At 40.4% G+C, this 25,915-nt stretch overlaps 1 protein-coding gene across 4 annotated transcripts in view; it reads right to left on the reverse strand.

Moving 5' to 3' along the window:
- Positions 1-25,915, reverse strand: part of map2k5 (mitogen-activated protein kinase kinase 5) — a 235,402-nt gene that overhangs the window by 83,103 nt on the left and 126,384 nt on the right. For all 4 annotated transcript variants that reach the window (XM_033050038.1, XM_033050037.1, XM_033050039.1 and 1 more), the window contains 3 exons: positions 23,493-23,566; positions 18,957-19,007; positions 9,079-9,150 (listed from right to left, as the gene is read on the reverse strand). In XM_033050038.1, the coding sequence (XP_032905929.1) occupies positions 9,079-9,150; positions 18,957-19,007; positions 23,493-23,566 (197 nt within the window). The remainder of the gene's footprint in view (positions 1-9,078; positions 9,151-18,956; positions 19,008-23,492; positions 23,567-25,915) is intronic.

A 25,915-nucleotide genomic window follows, 5' to 3' on the forward strand; every position in this document is an offset into this window, starting at 1 on the left:
GGCTTACCTAAATCAACTGTTTGAAACATCATTAACAAGCAAGAGAGCACTGGTGAGCTTACTAATCGCAAAGGGACTGGCAGGCCAAGGAAGACCTCCACAGCTGATGACAGAAGAATTATCTCTATAATAAGAAAAAACCCCAAACACCTGTCCGACAGATCAGAAACACTCTTCAGGAGTCAGGTGTGGATTTGTCAATGACCATTGTCCACAGAAGACTTAATGGAAAGAAATACAGAGGCTACACTGCAAGATGCAAACCACTGGTTAGCCGCAAAAATAGGATGGCCGAGTTTGCCAAGAAGTACTTAAAAGAGCAACCACTGTTCTGGAAAAAGGTCTTGTGGACAGATGAGATGAAGATTAACTTATATCGGAGTGATGGCAAGAGCAATGTATAGAGGAGAGAAGGAACTGCCCAAGATCCAAAGCATACCACCTCATCTGTGAAACACAGTGGTGGGGGTGTTATGGCCTCCACACTCAGCAAAATCAATAACCCCACTCTCACCATCGACGGCACCACTGTCTCCCCATCTCCCCAGGCCCGCAACCTTGGCGTGATCTTTGATTCCACCCTCTCCCTTGAGCCTCACATCCGCCATGTCATTAAAACCTCCTTCTTTCATCTCCGCAACATCGCCAAACTCAGACCCTCTCTCACACCGCCTGCTGCTGAAAGACTCATCCATGCCTTCATCTCCTCCCGACTGGACTATTGCAACTCACTTCTCTTGGGAATCAGCTCCACCTACATAAACCGACTCCAACTGGTCCAGAACGCAGCCGCCCGACTCATCACCCACACCAAATCCTGGCATCACGTCACTCCAGTCCTCAAAAAACTTCACTGGCTTCCCATCTCCCACCGGATCACCTACAAAATCCTGGTCCTCACCTACAAAGCCCTCCACCATCTGCCCCCCCCATATCTCACTGACCTCCTCTCCCCCTACCAACCCTCACGGTCCCTCAGATCCACATCAGCCGGTCTCCTCTCCATCCACAAGTCCAACCTCCGCAGTTTTGGGGACAGAGCCTTCTCCAGGGCAGCTCCCAGGCTCTGGAACTCCCTCCCCCAACTGATCCGCAATTCCGTGTCCCTCACAATCTTCCAGTCCCGCCTCAAGACCCATCTCTTCACCTCTGCCTATCCTTAGCCCCACGTCCCCGTCCCTTTTCATCTGTGCATTAATTGCCTCATACTGTGTTTTGTATTGAATTCTGTCTTTACTTTGTGTACTAGTCATGTCTCTACTATTTATTTCATTCCCCTTACATGTTTTTCCTCTACATGCTCAATTTTTGTAAGGTGTCCTTGAGACTCTTGAAAGGCGCCCATAAATAAAATGTATTATTATTATTATTATGTATGGCTGCTGAAGGTACTGGCTCACTTATCTTCATCGATGATACAACTGCTAATGGTAGTAGCATAATGAATTATGAAGTGTATAGACACATCCTATCTGCACAAGTTCAAACAAATGCCTCAAAACGCAATGGCTGGCGGTTCATTCTACAGCAAGACAATGATCCCAAACATACTGCTGAAGCAACAAAGGAGTTTTTCAAAGCTAAAATTGGTCAATTCTTGAGTGGCCAAGTCAATCACCCGATCTGAACCCCATTGAGCATGCCTTTTGTATGCTGAAGAGAAAACTGAAGGGAACAAGCCCCCAAAACAAGCATAAGCTAAAGATGGCTGCAATACTGGCCTGGCAGAGCATCACCAGAGAAGACACCCAGCAACTGGTGATGTCCATGAATCGCAGACTTCAAGCATTCATTGCACGCAAAGGATATGCAAGAAAATACTAAACATGACTACTTTCATTTACATGACATGGCTGTGTCCCAAACATTACTGTGCTCTGAAATGGGTGGAATATGTATAAACACTGCTGTAATTTCTACATGGTGAAACCAAAATGCATGAAAATACCCTTTAATAAAATCTGACAATGTGCACTTTAACCACATGCAATTCTTTCTATTACAAATCTCAAATTGTGGAGTACAGAGGCAAATAAATAAATTATGGGTCTTTGTCCCAAGCATTATGGAGGGACTGTATATTAGGAGCAAGAAGGTAGATAAGAATAAGAAAAATCTCCCTAAGGTTGTGGATGACAGAAATAGTGGTAGAATTGTGGATAGTGAGGAAGGTTCTCAAAGGATACAACAGTATATAGATCATTTGGAAAAAAAGATGGAGAAATGGGAGATGGAGGTTAATTCCGACAAGGATGAGGTGATTCATTTTGGGAGGTCAAATGTAAGGGGAAAGAATAGTAAACGACAGGACCCTTGGGAGCATTGATGTACAGAGGATTATTGGATACCAGTCCACAACTCTATGAAACACAAGTAGATAGAGTGGCAAAAAGGGCATTCAGTTTGTTTGTCTTTGTTGGTTCAAGCATTGGGTATAAATGCGGCAATACGTGTTGCAAATGTAAAAAACTGATTTGGCCACGTGTGTAGCACTGTGTACAGTTCTGGTGCCACACTACAGGAAGAATGTGGAGACTCTGGACAGGGAGCAGAAGGGGTTTATCAGGTTGTTGCCTCGGATTGGAGTGTATTAGGTTAAAGGCTGGACAAATTGTGATAGTTTTTTCTAGAGTGTCAATGGCTGAGGGGCAAACTGATAAAGGTTTATAAAATTATGAGAGGGATCTTTCTCCAAGGGTGGAAATGTAAAATTCTCAAGGGCATAGGTTTAAGGCGAGCGGGGGAAAGTTATAAAGAGATGTGTGAGAAAAGGTTACACAAAGAGTGGTAAGTTTCTGGAACACACCGTCAGGGGAGGTGGTAGAAGATATGATAGCAACAATTAAGAGGCATTTCGGCAGATATGGGAATATGAGGCAAGTTGATACAATAGTATCTGCATTGTCAAATTATCTGCATTTGTCAATTTATTCTGAAAACATTGTAAAATTTGAAAAATAACAGAAGAATAATAATTTGAGTTGTCTTTAATGAGTAATCTGATAGCTAATATGCACACACTGTGATTTTTAAGTATCCACTTTTTGCTGAAGTATTTCCAGATAATTTTTGTCCATCCTAGGAGATACTGAGGGGAGGGTATATGAAAAGGTTGTCAGGTGTAGTGTGATTGACCCCGTGGATATGGACTTTCATAACATTTAAATAAAATTACAGAGAACAATATTGCCGATCTAATTAACTGGATAGTAGCTGCATGCAAATGAAAGTTGCAGATGGAGAGAAATCAGGATTTCCATTTGGAATGATGGGGAGTATTAAATCAAGTCAAGAGAGTTTATTGTCATGTGTCCCAGATAGGACAATGAAATTCTTGCTTGCCGCAGCACAACAGAATATTGTAGGCATAAATACAGATCAGATCGGTGTGTCCATATGCCATAGAATATATATATACACACACACATAAATAAACAGATAAAGTGCAACAGGCTGTTATAGTTCAGAGTTTGTTTGAAGTTGTGTTTAATTGTCTGATGGCTGTGGGGAAGAAGCTGTTCCTGAACCTGGATGTTGCAGATTTCAGGCTCCTGTACCTTCTACCTGATGGCAGCGGAGAGATGAGTGTGTGGCCAGGATGTTGGGGGTCCTTGATGATGCTGGCAGACTTTTTGAGGCAGCTACTGCGATAGATCCCCTCGATGGTAGGGAGGTCAGAGCTGATGATGAACTGGGCAATGTTTCCAACTTTTTGCAGCCTTTTCCGCTCCTGGACGCTCAGGTGTGCTGTACCAAACCACGATGCAACCGGTCAGCATGCTCTTTACTGTGCACCTGTAGAAGTTCGAGAGAGTCCTCCTTGACGTACCGACTCTCCGTAATCTTCTCAGGAAATAGAGGCGCTGATGTGTTTTCTTTATGATTGCATCAGTGTTCTGGGACCAGGAGATCGCCCCCTATCTCTTTGTGTTGCCACTTTCAGAGACTGTGGACTTGCAACCCAAGATCCCTCTGTGCATCAAAACTCTAAATGGTCTTGCTATTTATTGTACCATTATCTTACATTTGTCCTCCTAGAATGCATTACCTCACGCTTGTCTGTCTCAAACTCCATCTACACCCAATTTCCAAATTATGTATATCCTGCTGTTTCTTTTGACAACCTTCCTCACTCTTCACAATTCTACCAATGGGGATTTACCTTTTCCCTAACTATCCTCTTGCTCTTAATTTAAGTATGACATTTCTCAAGATTCTCTATGAAATGATATTGGCATTAAAACTATTTCAGCCTTAGATATATATTAACAACCATGGCCTTGAGAAGGATTCCAAAGATTACAAGCAACATTTTCAAAAAAGTAGCCAACAGCAAGGAAGATACTAGCAGCTTTCAGGAGGATATGGACAAGAATGGTAAAACATGACTGATAAAAATTAATTAAGGGAAGTGAGAATTAGTAAGGGAAAATAAACTATATGATGCCTTTCTAAAGAGATGCAGAAACAAAGAACTAGAAGTGCATGTCCGCAAAGCTCTGAGGGTGATGTTTAATGGAAAAGTAGTATTTTGATCACGTAATTAAGGAAAAATAAATTCCAGTGATTAGATTGATATCCACAACACTATCGAGTAAAACCATTTTCATATGAATTGCCATGATCTGGAATAGTGATACTGTGAATGAGACAAATACAATGGCAACTTTAAAAAAAATATATAATTTTGGAATGAGGATTTTCTGGCAACCATCACTTATTTATCATCCCCAAACTGAGTGACTTATTGCGCATTTCAGAAAGAAGTCAAAGTCAGCTTTGCAGCAAGTTAGCAAGTGGACTAGACTGAGTCAGGACGATAGATTTCCTTCATTAAAGATCCAGAAAATATATATTTTTAATCCAATTGTCATATGTCTTTATTTTCAGATTTACTAAACCGAATTTAAATTTGTTGCAGGATTTGAATTATTAATTCAGGCCAATGGATTATAAAGAGCACAATGCTTCTGACCGCTTAGAAAGGAGTTCACCGGCTAACAAAACAATATAAATATGGCCTCATAAAAGCCGTACTACATTTTATCACCTCCTTATTTAAGAGCGGCATTGTTTCCATAAATCCCAATGTTTTATTTACTTTTAAATACTGCAACACAAGTTCTAATGGCCTATTTATTGATCAAAATCTTACAGTATCTCTCTTGCTTTTTTCAAAGGTCAAGTACATTACCATTTCATCAACAATCACAGTACCTCTGCTGAATATCAGAACTTTCCTGCTCCCCACACTGAACTCCATCTGTCATTACCCCCTTCTTCTAGCACCCACCCCATGTATCTCGCCCCTCCTTTTCCTTGTGCCCCATCGGGTCACACCTATTTCTCCCCTCCCCTTTTCCATCCACATTCCTTCCTCTGACTTCATAATTTGCAACTCTTCAATCCTTTTGTTTCACACCTGTTTTTTAATTTGACAGTCTATTTTGTAAACCAGCATCTACAGTTCCTTGTTTCTCCATCTGCCATCACTGTCCAAAACCTTTCCAATATAAATATAAGTCTGCTTGGATTATTGCAAACAAATTTTTGGCCACATCACTCAACTTGTTAATGGTGCATAAAGCTATATGTGTTTTAAGGTATTTCCAGATTTGCACATGTAACTGTCTATGATTTTGTGCCCCAATTTCATTACACATTTGGGATGTCTTGGAATATCCAAAGAACACAGACTCATTGAAGATTAGGTTAGTTTATTGCAAAATAATTGCAGATTTCTATAAAAATTTCAAGATGGATAGACTTCTGGTCAATATTAATTCAAGAGGTATAAACTGAAACTTAAGTGATATAGAGGAAATCAAAACTGCATTGTTTTTATTCATTTCTAATCATTGTTGTTGACTGAAGAGTGCTATATTATTTCAGTTGAATTACAGTATTGCAGAACTCAAGGGACAACATTATGGGGTTTTGTTCTAAAATCTAAGGCAGGCATTCCTCATAATATAGAAAAGATACCAAATGGTATACCTGCTAATACCTCAAAATTTAAACTGTAGACATGCAGTAGTGAATGGCTAGGCTGAATTATTTCAATATAATAAAAACAATAGGCCATTTAATATAACACTAAAATTACAATATATCCAAAACATAAACCAAAATTTACATCAGAAAGCATATTCAGCCTCTATAATACAGCATTGTTTCAAGTTTGAGCACATATGTGGAAATTATAATTTGTTAATAAGGGCTTGCCTTAGGTTCATAAACAGGCACTTACCATTAATTAGTATTTTAAATAAATGCTTCCTTTAATGTGATTTATGAAGGCACGAAACGTGCTAAAAACAGCCACGGAAGGTGAACTTCTGGCTATTATTTGCCTCAGAACTGTAATCAATCTATTAGCCTGACGTACTGTAATTGCCTGATTTAATTTCAGAAGAATATGAATTTCAGTACCAGTGGACATAAATGTACAAAACAAAATTAAATGGTGTAACTCAATAGAATAAATAACACTGAATTGCAGTTACTTAGCTCTTTATCGAATCCTATTCGGGCATCTAAACTACTATGTTTTGTTAGTTGAATGGAACAGTATCACAGAATTACCATGTGCATTGATACAAATACATCGATAGATGCTCCTGAACACATCATCAGTGATGTAACCTAGGGTCATTGGGTGTTTCGGGTCTTTCAACATCAGACACCCTCACCCAGGCGACCCAGCCGTGGTTGATCAGACCATGACTTGTGTTCAGGTGGCATTCGCTCCTCCCCATGGACCTCCTCTCCTGATCCAGAGCCATCTTGATGCCTTCTCCGCTGCCTCTGTGGTGTTCTTGATGGCCCTTCTCCTTGCCACTCCGTTGATGCCCAGTGCATTCAAGGCTTTGTAGAGCGATTGCCCTGCAAAACCTCTGCTGCCAACCTCGATGGGCATACACCTTGCCTTCCAGCCCAGCTTACGGCAGTCTATGACCAGCTCTTCATACTTGGCCATCTTCCTCTCGTGGGCCTCCTCCAGACGGTCCTCCCACGGCACTGTCAGTTCCAACAAGACGATGTTTTTGGTCACCTCTGAGACCAGGAGGATATCTGGCCTCAGGGTGGTCGTGGCAATGTGCTGTGGAAACTTCAGCTGTTTCACCAGGTCTACGGAAAGCTGCCACTCCTGCGCAGTCGCCAGGATTCCTGACTGATTCCTGGCTGCTGTGGTTCTTGGCAGCTGCACTCCGGCCTTCACGAAGGTGATCATCTGGGTGGTGGGGCGTTCTCGTTTGCAGCTGCTGATTCCCATGCTGATGGCTTCTGCAATGGGTTTGAGAACCTGGTCGTGACGCCATCTAAACTACTATGTTTTGTCAGTTGAATGGAACAGTATCACAGAATTACCATGTGCAATATACAGCGTAAGTATGCACTAGAAATCAGTGAAGTGAAGTAGTATTCTTTTAACTGAAAGGTTTAATGCCTTACAATAAATTAAAACCTTAGAAACAAGTAAACTCGAGATACTCCTGAGATACCTGACATTTAAGCCGATCAGTTCCTGTAAAGGCTTTAAAAGATTGGCGAACATTACTAATAATGCAAAATCCATGGGAAATTTTCATGCAATTTGTTTATTTCCCCTTAAGATTAACACTATACACTGGCTGTAACCTGCATTGCAAATGCAAGCAAATATTTTTTCAAGTCTGAATGCTTAATTCAGACCAAATTAAGAAAATAATCCTCTCTGCTTCGAAACTAAACAATACCGTTTGCAAACATGTTTGACGCGAAAGTTCAGATCCAGTTTTTATATCTGGGCTGTCACCAAGATTATTTATTTCCATTTCCATGCAAACTGTCTTAGTTCATTTGCTGCTGACACCACAATCATCCATGCCTTTGTTACCTTTAGTCATCCAATTCCAAAATACTAATTTCCACAATTATATGATCATTCAAAACTCTGTTGCCTGACTTGACTCTGTTGCCAAATCTTGATGCCATGCTTGTTGCTGACTTCTCATACATCGATTCCAAAATGTTGATTTTCAAATGCTTTTATGGTCTTACACCTCCATTACTCAAATGATCTCCAACAAAATATTTGCATTCGTCCTATTCTGGCCTCTTGTTCTTATGTGATTATAATTGTTCTATTATTGGTACCTGAGATTCAGTTACCAGTAATAGCTACCAAATCAAACTCCTTTACACCTACAAACCTCTTTTTCCATCATGAAGATATACCTTTGACCAAGGTTTTGGTAATCTTCCTCATTATTCAGTTTTCCTCGAGCTTTAATTTATTGTTCAATATTGATTCTGCAGAGCTCTTTGGGACTTAGTTAAGCCAAAAGGTATGCAAAAATAAAAGAACAACAGATCTGTATTTATATAGCATCTCACCACATTTCACAAGGAATCCCAAAATAACAAATCTTCTGAATCCTACACTGCAAGAATTCTGAATGTTTAGTGTGTCCAGATTCCCATTCTTGGATTGGAATCAGAAATCAAAAGATTCTGGAATAATAATCAATCTACTGAAGGAACTCAGTGGATTGAGCAGCATCTGTGGGTAAAAAGGAATGGTCCATCAGGACCTGATGTTTGATATCAACACAAAACATTGAGCATTCCTTTCTAATCACAGATGCTGCTCAAACTGTTGAGTTCCTGCAACATATTCTTTGTTCTAGATTCCCGCATCCACAGTATCCTATGTCTCCAAAAGATTGTGGTCTTGTCCACAGCTTAAGTGCAGAGAAAAATTAACAATTTTCTATATTATTCACTCTACCTACTGGAGGTGGATCAAAATCAGAGAACTAACCTGGGCTGAGATCAGACACTTACTGGTAGGCTGGGAACCTTCGCATTCTCCCTAGAAGACTTTGTCATGTAAGAGGGAACAGTTCTACAATACACTCTAGCTCCCTGTGATTTACCCAAGTAAATCATGTCTATTTACAGCCTCCTTTCCATGCTGTCCTCAAGCCAAGATTCTAATTGTGCAATTTAAAGACAGAATGGAAAAAGGAGCCAATAAAGAGAGTAGAACATTCTTGTTCTTAGATGTACCAGATAAACAGATGTTTCACTAACCTCCATAAAAGATATTCCAAAACTCCACACATCTGAATGTATTCCGTACTGTTCTCCCGCTATCCTTTCTGGCTGTAAACAAATATAAGAGCTGTTTAAGGGCTACATGTCTGAACCATGATCAAAAAACCCAACTGCATTGATTTCATTTTAAGTATTTTCATTTCACTTAAATATATAAATCCTCCTATTTAGTAAATTAAACATTACCACCCATATTGTGTTTGCTTCATGAGAAGAAGCGAAGGGACTGCACACTTGCAGCCTTCACCAAAGTTGTTCTAATGCCAAGCTCTCAGAGGCAGACGAAATAATCCATTTGATTTTTACTCTGACTCTCAGGAGGAACCACAAATCTGTGTCCCATTATGGTGCAGATGCAGCAACGTTAAAGCTTTAATGAGGAATTTACACATCATTTACATCATTCAGTTAATACCGCCACTTTAAATTCTTAAATGTAGTTTATCTATGAAAGTAAATATGGAACAAAATATAATATAAATTTTGCTAGTAGAGATCTTAAAACTAGTGAATTACAACAGGTTCCAATCACTACTTTTTCAAAATTGCTGTAATAATTAGCATGTTACTAGAGGTGGACTGATGACAGTATGAATCATCGGATTGTGATATGATCAGTGGTTCATTAATGGTTCGTCTGGTCTGCTGGAATCTGACTTGCTGAAAAGGAAAAATCTTTAAAACAGCCACAGAAGACTCTCAGGTTTCTAGGTGATGAGCCAAAATCAAACATCAGTTTCAAGCATTGGCAAAGAATAGGTTGAAATACAAAGTTTTAATTTTTCTTTCTATATAAAGCAGATCGTTTTTAATTGCATCAAGGAAATAAAAGCATTCCTATGCCTTTTCAAGCACTAATCTGGCCACTGAATGTTTATTGTTTGCTAAGTAATACATCAGAAACATCCAAGTAATAGAATAGAATGCCTGGGCAATGATAAAAAAAAATCAAATTAAATCTGCTGTTTTACAAGAAGGATGAGAAAATATGCAACCAGTTGTAATTATAGATTCTCCCACTACAGAGTACCTTCAAAACCTAATTTACATTAACCTTCAGGTTATATGATTAAATAAAGCAGTTTTTCCCATTCAATTACACAGCGATAATTGGCTATAATCAACAGTAATGAAGGGCAAAAGGCTAACCCAATAAATGCAAAACTACATTTTAAGTTCTTTGGAAGTATTAAAAAAAAACTCGGCAATCAATTGTTAAATGGAAGAGTTAGGGGTTCTAACATCTTCAATTATCCTTCAATTTTCTTGTGCATAACATATGTATGAGGAAAGGCTGCAATTCTATCGTTAGTCAGTGCTGTGATAAGGGATTTTCCACTTCAAACCCAGCGTGAATTTGGCTGATTCTATTCTCCCTCAATCCCTTAATTTTGAATCCAGATCAGATCACAGTTCACCTGCTTGATTTTACGATTTAGATTAGGAAGTGCTTATATACACAATATTATTAGCTTTGGAGTTGTTACAGATAGAAATAAGAAAAAAATTAAATGTGAATGAGCTTAAAAGTCGGAGACTCATTCAGCATGGAAACAGGTTCTTCGGCCCAACGGGTCTGTGCTGGCCATCAAGCCAATAACACGGGTAGACAAAAATACTGGAGAAACTAAGCAGGTGAGGCAGCATCTATGGAGCGAAGGAAATAGGCAACGTTTCGGATCGAGACCCTTCTTCAAACTGATGTGAGCGTGGGGGGGGGGGGGGGGGGGGGGGAAGAAGAAAGGATGATGCGGAGGCAGTGGGCTGAGGGAGTGCTGGGAAGGAGAGCAGAAAGCCGGGACTACCTGAAATTAGAGAAGTCAATGTTCATACCGCTGGGGTGTAAACTGCCCAAGCAAAATATGAGGTACTGCTCCTCCAATTTACGGTGGGCCTCACTCTGGCCATGGAGGCGGCCCAGGATAGAAAGGTCAGATTCAGAATGGGAGGGGGAGTTGAAGTCATATATAACACTGATCCTATAGTTCTCCCATTGTTATTCTCCCCGCATTTCTATTAACCTACCAAAGCTCACATCTTTGGGATGTGGGAAGTTACCACAGCACCTAGGGGAAACCCACGTGGTCAAAGGGAGAATGTACAAAGAAAACCAGAGGTCAGCATTGGAATTAACATTCTACTAACTAAATAGAAAAAGGTTTATGATAAATCTCATGTTTATTATATAGCAGGACACCAATAAAAATACAGAGAGTTCAGGGGAGAATTGAAAATTAAATTACAGTCATAGAGAATAGATCATAGAGCCAATCTTTTCTAAACATATGAATATAAAAAGGATAGTCCAATACAGAATTGTATTTGCAGTCACCTGTATCTATCCACCCCATGTTCCTTTGCCTTACCCGCCAGGCCTCTCGCGTTAATAAGTGCAATTTAAATCAAGTCCTTCCTCACTCCTGCCATGCTCATGCCTATTTTGTCCACTGAACTTTCTTTCATCACCATCAATACTGATTTCCTGTGTCTCACCCACCTCTGTCCTGCATAGGTTCCTGTCCCCTGCCAATCTGAAACCATTTGAAACCACCCGTTTAGCACTAGCGAAGTTGCCTGCTAGGGCACTGGTTCACCTCCAGTTCAGATGCAATCCATACCATTTATACAGGTCACCTCTGCCCCAGAAGAGATCCCAATTTTCCAGAAATTTGAATCCCTGCCCCCTGCACCAACTCCTCAGCCACACATTAATTTTTCCTATCTTCCAGTTCGGACCCTCACTAGCACGTGGCACTGGAAGTAATCCAGAGATCACTACTCTGGAGATCCTGCTTGTTAACCTTTTACCTAACTCACTATACTCATTTTGCAGTACCTCATTCCTTTTCCTTCGCAGCCTCGCCTTTGAAAATGCAAATGCAGTTGCTCCGAGACATCCTGGACCTTGGGATGCAACACGCCATCCTGGAGTTTCGACTACTGCCGCCTATACTCTCCTGTCTGTGCCCCTAACTAAAGAGTCAACCAATCACTATGGCTCTGTTGGCATTACCCTTCCCTGCTGTGTCTCAGAGCGAGGCTCAGTGCCACAGCCATGCTGCTCAACCCTGATGTGTCATTCACCTCCCCCACAGCATGCAACTTCCTTATTTAAATAAGGGTCATATATGTTTCGGAGTAATTTCACAAAGGTTCACTGGGCTGATTCCTGGCATGAAGACGTTCCCTTCTGAGGAAAGCTTGAACAGGCAAGACGAATGAAGTCTTATAAGAATAAATCTTGTTCAAACATTTTTAGAAGGCCTGAGAGGAGAGGTACTAAGGCAATGCATTAGCCTCCAATGCATATATGGAATGCCTCCAATGTACATTTAAATAAGAGACGTGGGTGCTGGGGGGGGGGGGGGGGGGGGGGGGGGTGGTGACACATTACGGTTGAACAATTGTACCAGTAAGGTAATGCTTACCCTTGAGGCAGAATGCAGATCCAGTTTCAGAAGAGAATGCCCATTAATGACTGAGATGAGAGAATTGTTCTCTCAGAGAGTCATAGAGCTAAGGAATCCTCCACATCAGAGAGCCATGGAGGCTGAAATACTGAAGAATCAGACAAGACAGATTTTTGGTTTGCAGAGGAATCAAGGGTAATGGCAAGCAGATAAGAAATTTAAGGCAAGGTTGAGATCAGATCAATTCTGATCTTAATGGATAGCAGAGCTGGCGCTTTTTTAATTCTCACATTTTGTACAATAATTCAAGATGTCTTACCATCATTTTCAATTGGGAATGGGCGATAACTGTCAAACATTCCACTTACGCCCACACTCTGAGATTATGAATACAATTCATTGAATTACATTATCCGTTACAGGTTACATTGGGATACACATCAGTACCATTCATTTATATGAAAGCAGTATCAGCTATCAAGGTCCTGTTCTAGAATTTAAAAAAAATCATTTTCAAAATGATTTGAGAATTAAGGGACAGAAGTTTAGGGGTAACATGAGGGGGAACTTCTTTACTCAGAGAGTGGTAGCTGTGTGGAATGAGCTTCCAGTGGAGGTGGTGGAGGCAGGTTTGATTTTATCATTTAAAAATAAATTGGATAGTTATATGGACGGGAAAGGAATGGAGGGTTATGGTCTGAGTGCAGGTAGATGGGACTAGGGGAGAATAAGTGTTCGGCACGGACTAGAAGGGCCGAGATGGCCTGTTACCGTGCTGTAATTGTTATATGGTTAAAATCTGAATGCTAGAACCACTTGCAGCCCTGTCACCAGCCATCTCTTGACCTGCCCAAGTAGTGCACAAGATTACCCCGTGTCCACCTGCAGTCTTTCTGTTCTTTCTGGGGATACATTTGTATTAGTGGCCTCCTTCCCAAATAATAAGTGAGGTTGGAAATATGTCCTTCAGGGATTTCAAGTACACGATTCATATCTCCTCTAATGAAGGGTACAGCATAACGCCTAAAACATGGTGACTCTCCAGTACTGGCTCAGTGTGCTCAACTATCTTACACTCTTATATTTAATACGATTGTGCCTATTGTCTACAAGGCAGAGTCCTACCGACTGCGAAGGGCGGTGAAGGACGCAAAGAGAAGATACAGAGACAAGATGGAGTTACAGATGGAGCAGCAGGACACCAGAAGCCTGTGGCAGGGGCTACGGATTGTAACCAACTACCGGAGCACCCCTCCCTCATCCGCAAGTACCGGCACCTCCCTAGCTGATGACCTGAACCCCTTTTACGCTCGTTTCGAGAGGGGCAACACCACCCCAGGTCTGACGACTATCGACAATACCGCCAGCGGGCTGGCTACCGAAGCTGAAGGGATTAATGTGCACACATTCTCGCTGTCCGAGCACGACGTGAGGAGGGCTCTGACTCGGGTGAACACGAGAAAAGCTGCAGGCCCCGATGGCATCTCGGGGCGAGTACTCGTCCTGTGCTACGCAGCTAGCTCCAGTGCTCACTACATTATTCAATCTCTCCCTGGACAAGTCCATGGTCCCTGCCTGCTTAAAAAAATCCATCATTGTACCGGTACCAAAAAATACCTCCCCAGCCTGTCTGAATGACTACCGTCCGGTGGCCCTTACCTCGGTAGTCATGAAATGCTTTGAGAGGCTGGTGAAGAAACACATCTGCGCCTTCCTCCCTCGGAACATGGACCCGTTGCAGTTTGCATACCGTCCGAACAGATCCACGGACGATGCGGTTTCCCAGGTCTTGCACACCGCTCTCTCCCATCTGGACAGCCAGAAGGGGGGCTACGTGAGGATGCTGTTCATAGACTACAGTTCAGCCTTCAACACGATAGTCCCCACCAGGCTGGCCGGGAAGCTAATGGAATTGGGGCTCAACACCTCCCTGTGTGCCTGGGTCCTGGACTTTCTCACCGCCAGGCCCCAGGTAGTCAAGATGGGAGGGAATACATCGAAGTCCCTCATCCTGAGCACAGAATCGCCCCAGGGTTGCGTCCTCAGCCCCCTATTGTACTCCCTGTACACACATGACTGTGTGGCTAGGTTCAGCTCCAACTCAATAATTAAGTTTGCTGATGACACTGTGGTGGTGGGCCTGATCTCAGACAATGACGAGAGGCCTACCGGGAGGAGGTGGCTGGTCTAGCACTCTGGTGCCAGGATAACAGCCTCCTCTTGAACATCAAAAAAACGAAGGAGCTGATCATGGACTTTAGGAGGGCACATCATCCGAGGACGTACACTCCATTGAGGATAAATGGGGATCCTGTGGATAGGGTGAACTGTTTTAAATATCTGGGAGTCCACATCTCCGAGGATATGACATGGGCATCACACGCCTCAGCACTCGTGAGAAAGGCAAGGCAGCGCCTTTACCACCTCAGGCAATTGAGGAAATTCAGAGTGTCTCCGAGGATCCTCCAGTGCTTCTACGCAGCGGCGGTGGAAAGCATCTTGTCCGGGAACATTACCATCTGGTTTGGGAATTGCTCTGCCAAGGACAAGAAGGCTCTGCAGAGAGTAGTGCGTTCGGCCGAACGCACTATGGGAACTTTACTTGCCCCCCTGCAGGAACTATACATCAGGAGGTGCAACTCCAGAGCCAACACTATCATGAGAGACCCCTTCCATCCCTGCAACGGACTGTTCCAGCTGCTACGGTCAGGCAAACGCCTCCGTTGCCATGCGGTGAGAACGGAGAGGTTGAGAAGGAGTTTCTTCCCAGAGGCTATTCGGACTGTAAACGCCTATCTCACCAGGGACTAACTCTACTGAACGTTTTTCCTTCCATTATTTATTATGTAAAAGAATATGTGTGTTATGATTGTGTTTATAGTTTGTTTGGTTGTTTGTCTTTTTGAACAAATGTCCGCGAGCATTGCCACTTTCATTTCACTGCACATCTCATATGTGTATGTGACAAATAAACTTGACTTGACTTGACTTGACTTGATTATATAGTGGGATTGAAATTGCATGCAAAAAAATAATTTCACTGCAAATAGGTACACATGACAATAAATTACCATTGAACCACTTTTGCAGACATTTAACAGTATTTATTCTCAAACTTAATTTTGCCCATATTTATAATGTAAATATGTTTGTATCAGTAAAATCTTTGGGATAATATACATTTTAAATAAAGTGCACTTTTGCATGATGTAAATGCTTCGATGTCAGTTCAAAATCAAGCAAGCACCACTCTTGGGGTCTATGATGACTATAAATAAGACTGTATATAAGCCTTATGTACAGGTCAACTACGTACACAGATTTACAGATTTCAATGTAAGTAAATGTTGTCTCTAATTAAAATATAATTGATGTGTTTTTGGGTGTGATAATATAAAAATAAACATTGGTTGAACTTGTTTGATACAACACGGTCTGACAAATTTCAAAGAAAAGCAGGGTAATTTGATTAATGGGCAAAGGCATCTTTAAGCTGGATTTTCATGAGCTATTCTTCACTCAAAGCAGAAAATAAATTCCATCCAATTAAGACACTGTTGCAAAAGCCATTGTACAAAAAGAGACTTATGTGTTTGAAGTAAGCTTTACAGACTTGCCCAGCTGTGCTTTTTTCCTTTAATAAACAATATTAGGATTAGATTGTTAGAAAGACTATATTAGTACTTGCAGAAATAGGCAGGACAGAAAAATATCACTTGATAAACATGCCATTGCGTAACACCTCCTTCTTGTCTAATTAAACTTACTAAAAGATTAAGTCCCCATCTAAGTGATAAATTAATATTTGGTGTTGGTTGCTCCATCATTTCAATGCTGTAACATGATTCTCTATATTGAGCTGAAAAATAGCTTTGTTTTTTTATAGAGAGAGAGTTTTTTCTTGAACACCATCCTTTTTCAGATTGCTAGCTGAATACAATTTGTTTTTCATTTTAAATGTCCTCTCCACCCATGAAGTTAACCCACTCCCAAATATCCAATATTTATCTCTGTGCCCACAGCTAGTTAATTGTGGGGAGATGTGACAATTGTGGTCCAAAATATACCCTCCAAATAGACAGTGGTTGCTGGCTAGCCATCAGGATTAGAGAGATATAACTGATTTTTCATTCTGTATATAAGGGTCAATTGTTGTACCCCTGCTGAGAGGTCAATACAGCCTGGAGACCGAATATTGAAATCTTCCTGTAAATAAAGATCTTTGGCACCAGATAAACGCGCTGAGCCATGGGAAAGAGCCTGAGATGCTCAGAAAAATGAAACTGTTAAATCACATGGTTCTTAATATGCTCTAAGCAGTCTGTCTGTAGTTTCCCCACAATAAACTGCACACTGCATGTTTTGCCATCTTGGATGCAGAACATTGTGGGTAATATAACCATATAATAACCATATAACAATTACAGCACAGAAACAGGCCATCTCGGCCCTACAAGTCCGTGCCGAACAACTTTTTTCCCTTAGTCCCACCTGCCTGCACTCATACCATAACCCTCCATTCCCTTCTCATAAGCCTATCCAATTTATTTAAAAATGATACCAACGAACCTGCCTCCACCACTTCCACTGGAAGCTCATTCCACACCGCTACCACTCTCTGAGTAAAGAAGTTCCCCCTCATGTTACCCCTAAACTTCTGTCCCTTAATTCTGAAGTCATGTCCTCTTGTTTGAATCTTCCCTTTTCTCAAAGGGAAAAGCTGATCCACATCAACTCTGTCTATCCCTCTCATCATTTTAAAGACCTCTATCATGTCCCTCCTTAACCTTCTGCGCTCCAGAGAATAAAGACCTAACTTATTCAACCTTTCTCTGTAACTTAGTTGTTGAAACCCAGGCAACATTCTAATGGAAGAGACTGAAAATTAATTAATTGAAAACGCACGTTAAAGCACAGATCGTCAAAGTCTCATAAGCTTTGAAAAACAAAGTTTATTTCAAGATATGCCAGCCCTTCCTTGTTCAAAGACTCCTGCAGCCTTCATGAATATATATTGGTATATTATTTTTCACTTTGATTTATGGAGTTATACTATTCAGATTTACTTAGAAATTTAACATTCCAAAAATTAACTCATAATATATGCATATATGTCATCAAAAGTTGATACAATTATTTTCTAGTATATAAAAAGGCAACAAAGTAATTTACAAGACTTCAGAAATTTGACTCGTCTGGTCATTTTGTGGCCAGATGCTGCAATTACACTACAACAGCTGGAAAAGGAAAATTAAGAGGTAAGTGTTGACGCAAAAACTTAGATTCAGAAAGGTTATATAGAATGGAAACAGGCCCTTCTTTCCAACTCATCCATGCCGACCAAGTTGCCTACCTGAGCTAGAATTAGTGGGCATTTGCGAATTTTTGAGAATTATTGTACCTGTCTCAATGCCTTTTAAATGTAGCCTCACCCATTCCGTTTTCCACCCACAAAACAAAATTATAATTAAAGATTAGAGAAGAACATTTTTAAAGGGATCTGAGCGGCAACTTTCTGGCGCCTCATTCCGCATACCCACTATCCTCTGAAAAAGTTGCCCCTCAGGTTCCCTTTAAAATGTTCCCCTCTCAAATATAATTATGATTTAGTTTTGAGGGTGTAAAACATAATAACTTTGGAAAAATAAGCAAACTTACATTACATTGGTAAATGATATGTACGTACACAAAATTATGATAACAGATAGAATTTGTGGATGTGTATATACACACTATACAAAACATTTAATAAGAGAAAGAGAAGTGGTAATAACAGTATGGTTTTGATTTGAATATATGGGAATAAGACACATTTCAAAACAGCACGGTTGTCTCTTTCCTAACACCATAAATAAGAATGAAACATCTGGGTGCCCAATCTGTAGGTTGAAGCAAGACAGACATCTGCGAGAGCAAACACGATTCCTACTCAGTCTGAACAAGGATGGAGGCTGAGGATGTATAATTCTTGTAAAATAATGATTTATTTGTTATTAATCTCTCTATTGTATTCCTTTCCTGGGTCACTGGTTAGCAAATTTAAAAGTGTTACAAGTGCACAAGGAAGCTGACAAATTTGCAGATAAAAAAACAGATTTCATCAGCAACTGCATTATCTTCAATGTTCCCATCTCGAGCAATGAAAGCTATAGAAGCACAGTAGAATCAGGAAAAATACACAACCTGTATTTTCAAAATGTGGATGCCCACACAGCATGTCTCTGCAAATTAGTTATGTATTTAGCACAGGCTGATTGCATTCTTTCCCGCACTTATATATGACTATTAAATTTCACTTGTAAAAGTAGCATACAGAGTTAGAAAATAAATTGAAACAATGTATTCTGTGATTGCCTTAAGAAATACAATACTGTCCAATTTATACGGGCATTATTGGGAAAGACTTTGTTCTGTAACACTTGTAACATCAGTGGATTTACTCACCGCCATATATGCATTTGTTCCCACGTATGTTTTTGCTATCGAATTCACCAGCTGCAAGAGAAAAGTGAAATGTAGTTATGGTCTAGATAGGAATTATCAATGATGAATATTTGCATCCTTATGTCAAGTCTGAAATAGGGATATGATGAATAAAAGGTGACAGGCGCAGTCACATATACAGGATACAAACTCCTTGCTCATGCTTGATCTGATCCCACAGAATCCTCATGGGGTCCAGAGTTAACGTGAGGACATTCCACGCCCATTCTCTCCTGATCAGATCTCATTAGGCTCCCACCCCTAACAAACCTGCTCATACCCACGATTGTGACGGAAGAGCTGCATCATTGAAAAGGTGTGGTATAATGAATAGGACAATAGTCAAGGCTGTTGTTCTATGTCCTTGTGAGATTGCTCTCCCAATTTTGGCACAAATCTGGGTGAATCAACCAGTTAGATGTCCTCTTGTCTGCTTTCGTTTTCTATTTTTTGTGTTCTGATACAATTGAGTGTCTCGCAGCCATTTCAGAGAAAAGTCAAGAACCGAAATTGATGTTGAGTCACTGGCAGGATAGACTGGGCAAGGTCAACACATTTCATTCCCTAAAGGACATCTGAAAACCACATGAGTTTTTATGGCAATCTATCTAATCCTTCTATGGTCACCATCACCAATACAAGCCTTTTATTTAAGATTTAGTTAATTAAATGAACTTAAGATTGTCAGCAGCCATGCTGAGATGTGAACTCAAATTTCTAGGTCATTACTCCATACTTATGGATCACAACTACAGTAACATCATAAGCATACACTGTAACCTTACTCTTGTAACCCACTGCGCTTTAAACTTGTCTTAAGCAGAAAATGATATTGGGGCAGAGATGAGGAGAGGTATCCAGGAACATGATGATATTTGAGCCAACTGTAATAACTGCTTAACCATTGAGGTTTGTGGATTGGGAACTAGACAAGATGAAACTAACATAAGCATACTAGAAACAACACGAAATGCTGGAGTGATTCAGCGGGTCAGGCAACATCTCTGGAAATGCTGTCAGTTACTGAGTTACTCCAGCAATTTGTGTCATTTTTTAGTTCCTATAGTATGCCTATAGAAACGAGTTCTAAGAGTTTACAAGTTCCTTGTTTCTATAGGCATACTAGAGTTAAGCGAGTATTGAAAGAAGTGCAAAAAAGTAATTAAGGAGGAAGGATTAGATTTGTAGAGAGAGTAAGAGAGAACAAAGACACAGGAACACAAAAGAGAAAAGTAAAAACATTAAAAATTGAAAAATCTCTAAGGAAGATTTACTCCATCCATGATACTACCTTCTCTGATAAGTTATTAATTAGGATTACTTTAAACAAGTATTGCTCAGTGGAAACCAAAATATTCTATGGCAAGCATAGTGCATCCTTAAAATGTAAATACTTTGAGTACTTACAATAAAATAAGTGTTTTGAGTGGGTGAGCTGCCAATATCATGGGGCTAATAGCAGAGTGACATAAATCACCCAAAGCTAGCTGTAGACCTGCTCAATTTCTGCACAATTTACATCTCTTAGTTATTTTGTCAGCAAATTCAGGACAAAGGTGCTGGAAGCATGCAAGTTCAAGGAAAAGTTTGTGATGGAAATCATACAGTTACCAAAATGAAACCTGGATTAGAGGATATTCACTACAGGTAGAGGTTGGACAGACTTGAATTGTTTTCTCTGGAATGGCAGATGTTGCAGGGAGACTCGATAGAAGTCTATAAAAATGTGAGAGGAATAAAGTCAGAACCTTTCTCCCCAAAATGGAAAAATCAAATACTAGAGGGCATATTTTTAAGGTGAGAGGGGAAAGGTTTAAAGGAGATGTGCAGGGCAAGTTTCTTTTTACACGGTGGTTGGCGTGTGCCTGGATCACGCTGCCCAGGGTGGTGGTTGATGCAAATGCAAGAGTGGCATTTAGACACTTTTGGATAGGCATATAGATACACAGGGAAAGGAAGGGTATGGATTATGTGCAGGCAGATAAGAGATGGTCGGCATCATGTCCAGCACAGACAATGTGGGCCAAGGGGCTTCCTCTGCTATACTGTTGAGATTTGCATTAGTTGAAATTTGTGCAAAATGGTGTTTGAAAAGTTGGCCCCTCCTGGTCATGTTCCTAATACAGGACTGGTGAAGGTGAGCCTAGCCGTTTGCTGAGTGTGAACAGTTAAAGCTGAGGCCTCCCATCCGGGGGGCGCTACAGGTCTCTGCTTTGCCGGACCAGCAGGTCCAGGAACAGCTTCTTCCCTGCGGCTGTTACACTACTCAACACTCTATCCCGGTGATTGCCAATCACCCCCCCCCCCCCCCGGACACTCCTCCCACCAGGAAAAAAATACTATGACTGTTTGCACGTAAATAGATTTATTTATTGCTCATATTTATGTCGCTCTTCTAGGGAGATGCTAACTGCATTTCGTTGTCTTTGTACTGTACACTGCACAATGACAATAAAGTTGAATCGGAATCGGAATCACAGGAGCAAGGCATACAGCAGTGCACATCATAGAAGTCCCTTCACACACTCCGTTTCATGTATTTGTCCACGACAACACTGGTAGACTTCTGAACATCCCATCTTCACAAAGAGGATGTACTCTATCATGTTACGTGGTATTACACATGTGCTACTTGGGATAGTTTCAGAACAGATCCGACAGCTCGCTTGAGGTGCCTTGATCCATCAGCTTTAGCAGTTGACCATCACAATCAGTTGCCTCATGGCTCAGTGCGTTCCTCACTCCACCATTACCATTAAGCCAGGAGCTTGTTAGGAGCAGTAAATAGAAAAACTGAAGGTGATGGAAAACCAGAATAAAAACAGAACATATTCAATCTAAATATTAATTCTGTTTGTCTTTCTGCAGACACTGGTTGATCAGTCGGACGTTGTCACAACATATAAAAATTATGAGTTGTCAACCTTGTGAAGCTGCAATGCAGGTCTACCAATGATAACGGCGATTTCACAATAAACAGTGGATTAGACCCGTACAATCCTTTCACATCTTGATACTAATGGTAGTGGACAATGAAACCGTTGGAGGAGGACCCTCCAACAATATCCTCATTCTCAAAGAAGGCAGAGGTCAGCATTTGAGCGGTAACGAAGAGGCTGAAGTATTACAACCAAATTAAGCCAGACGCTTCAAAGAAATGATCCATCTCAGTTTTCTCTTAAGGTCCCCACCATCACAATTCGATTCAATGAAAGCCACGTGATATCAAACAAATGACTGAGTGCATTGGATACAACCAAGGCTATGGGATCAGAAAACATCTCTGTAGTACTGAAGAACCACACTCCAGAACTAGTTGCACCTCTACCCTAGCTGCTCAATAATGGCTACAACAGGAAACGTTGTCTATCCGTAGGCCATAAACAAGACTAATCGAAAATGTCGAATTAGGATTTCCAGATCAGCATCTTTACAGGTTTTTAACTTTCATCTGGGTCTCAGGGAACTAAAGGGAAATGTAAACAACCTTCCTCTACATCTGCCTTCAAAATCAATACCTAATGAAACAGATAACTGCAATCAATCAACAGCTGGAGGCTTGGTGTTACATGTTTCACACAGTGGCATGGAAATCACCAGAGCACCAAAGTATTTTGCCAGTCATCGTTGACAAGTAAAAGCCATGAATCTCTACCAAACTGATAGAAAATCTTCCCATAAATTAGATGACACAGCCTGTAGCTGTAGCACAATGTTTAAACACTAAAATTATGTTATATATTTTCCTGAAATATTTGAAAATTGGTGGAATACGTGAAAGCAGAAATAACTCCATGACCTTCAATTCAGCGTGGCTATAAAAAAAACTTCTTTCACCCCGTTACAAAAGCAGGAACCGCTTATAACAAAGTCAGTTTTCTGAATATCTCAGTCTGAACAAATGTTTCCGTCACAGGGGACCAGCATACTAGCATGACACGAGATGTCTGCTTATACATTGACAAAATGGAGAACATAAAATGCACTGGGGAGAATAGACTTTGACAACTTTTAATATACCACTGACCTTCTATTTCTTCAAAATCTTTGACTGAGTAAAAAGGGCGACTGCAATTCAAATCAACACCAAAGCAAGCTCACAGGTCACCACCACAACTGTCTCAAGGGCCAAAAATGGAAATTAATTAAATTTTGTGCATCGCCTTGTAAATGCCCGCCACTATTGTTGATTTCCACATTAATTTTTATTGCAGGCCTCCACAGTTCCCCAGACACGGCATGCGCTCTGCCCTTCCTATTGTCTGGCTAAACATTTCATATCAAATACGCATTTCAATGAACTGTTCTATTTTTAAATAGTAATTACAATATCAGCAATTTTTTCTGTCATTAAACAATGAACAATCATACACTGATGAAGGAAAGTCACTCAGAGATTAAATGTGAATAAATCTCTCCCCGAGCTGGGTGCCTCTGTTGTGGATCTCTTTGACTTGTGGCCAGGTGATTTGAATAAAGATGTCCCCCTGAGCGTACCTGGGTGCTCACTCCAAAATCGCACAGCTTGACCTGTCCTCGTGTGTTCACCAGCATATTAGAGGGTTTGACATCTGCAAAGGGACAAAAATAGGAGGCAGAAACAATCCCTTATAAAAGCACCTCAGAATTTAATGATTCTGTAATTACAGCTATGACTCAGTAATGCAGAGGATGAAAGCAACACAAAGGCTATATAGATTGAAGCGACAAGCTTTGCACCTGCTGCACACATGTACAATGCCCCTGAATAACAAGTATCAGAAAAGGTTTTTCAAATCAGCGAATATTTTCATTACAGCATTTAGTCACAAAATAAAACTGTATCATTTAATTAATATCATAAGATTGTTGATGTCACAAAAAAGATCTATCCTGCATCATTTAAAAAAACGTACATTACATTACTGTTAATGATTTATCAAAGAGCTCTGCTGGAGGTCCTTACCTCTATTTTGGCAGCATCTCTCTCCTGCAAGGCATCGGTTCAACCACAGTATAATGCAGGAGGGAGCTGTCAATTCTGAGCTAGGAACTTTCAACAGAGCTCTAGAAGCAAAAGTAACCAATAAGCCTTTAAAACATTTCAGCTTCATTAATATCAATTGTGAACTTTGCTCTGAAGTTTATTTGAAGAGTTGCAGCTAATATAATCAGCAGGAAGTGGCTTGAACTCTTGTTACTAAATTCAATACTATGAGGCAACTGGAATAAACAGACAAAGTCATTAATCCCAGGTGCTTCAATTTCAACTCTGCATGTTAATTTATCTCTTTCATATAAGGGTAACTTTAAGCTGATTCTTCTGATGTAGTAACCATTGCTAAGAGTTCAACAAAAATATCGAACAACAGAAACAAACAAAAGGATGCTCAAGCTAATGGTAACTCTTTGTAGCCTGTTATTTTTAGCAAGGATTCTGCAACAGGCAGCTAATGAGTGACAGGCGGGTTGGGTTCCCTTTTCACAGACATCCATCGGTGGATTTTGCCCATAGGTTCGAAAATTCACAAAAATCACTTGACATGGTCATCATACCTGCATATTATTGTAACGAATAACACCCAGACTGGTAGGAAAGAACAATTATTAAAAATGGAGAGAGGGGAAGCTAGTAAGATGTATGTATGTACATACTGCCGTATAGAGGTATGTACCTACATTGTACTTGTTAGTTTAATATTATGGAAGCTCGCTTACATTAGGTGTTCGTAACCCAGGGACGGCCTGCATAGTGAAACTCATGCTTTAGAATTATCTCTGCTAACTTTAAAAAGCAAACAAGTTAATTTCACCACCTCATGATTTACAGAGATATAATTTTTAATTCTGAAATCTGAAATCCAAGTTACTCAAATGCATGAGAAACCAACGGCAAAGGGAAATTCAATTAGAACAAAATCACTGAAAATACGACTTCTGAAACAAGAGTTTGAGGTGCCTTCCACCTAGAGCTGTAAGCACCTGTGGAGTTCTCCTCCCTCCTTTCCCATAATATTCCAGTAAATAGATGTCCTGGGCAATGCAGTATTTTGATATGCCAAAGTGTGACTGATCTTACAATGAGAGCGCATGTCCACCAACTGATCTTTTGGTTGGGTGAAAAAGAATAAAGCAGGAGTGGGATGTATAATGTGTATGTAAGTCTAGGGAGCAAGATAAGATTCTGGTTACCATAAATGTCAAGAGCAGTCCTCAGACCACACTAAAACTGTTCACGGATGTACACCTATCAATTATGCAAGATGATTTCATTCATCGGCTATTTTATCCAGATTTTCACCCACTGGTTTTTCTGGAGTTACTGACACAGAGAATTATGGCAGAGAATTAATTATATGATGGGATCTGGTGGGTCTTTTGACTGATGTAATCTCACCATGCAAAAGCACTGGTAATTTACTGGAATAAAAGGCATGAACTTCCTGGAGCCAACAGCATTGGGTGATTTTCCAAGGCCTTTGTCGAAATTATCTCATCACCAATAAGATGTACTGGTTTTGTTTGGGCTTAGGTCAGCATTTCTTGACGTTAGTGCGGCTAAGACCTAATATGGATATAATGCCTAATCGCCACAGCTGAGGTGCAGTTGCTCTGTTGATGTAACAGGATATTTGAGAAACAGCGCCATCACTGTCCATTTTTAGAATAAAAGTTGCAATCGTCTATTTGTTTATCCCCGTCTTTGCAGAGAATCTGCTAGAACTGATGAACCTATCAAGATTATTTTATAGGATGCTATATTTCCTGCTAAATAGTTTGATAATTAATTTGATATTTTACCTACTACTTCACTGCATTAAATTATAGGAACACAGTAGCTTACTCAGCAAAAATCTGAAATCCAAGTTACTCAAATGCATGAGAAACCAACGGCAAAGGGAAATTCAATTAGAACAAAATCATTGAAAATACGACTTCTG

This window comes from Amblyraja radiata, chromosome 34 (genome assembly GCF_010909765.2).
Source record: "Amblyraja radiata isolate CabotCenter1 chromosome 34, sAmbRad1.1.pri, whole genome shotgun sequence".
NCBI classification, from domain to species: Eukaryota; Metazoa; Chordata; class Chondrichthyes; order Rajiformes; family Rajidae; genus Amblyraja; species Amblyraja radiata.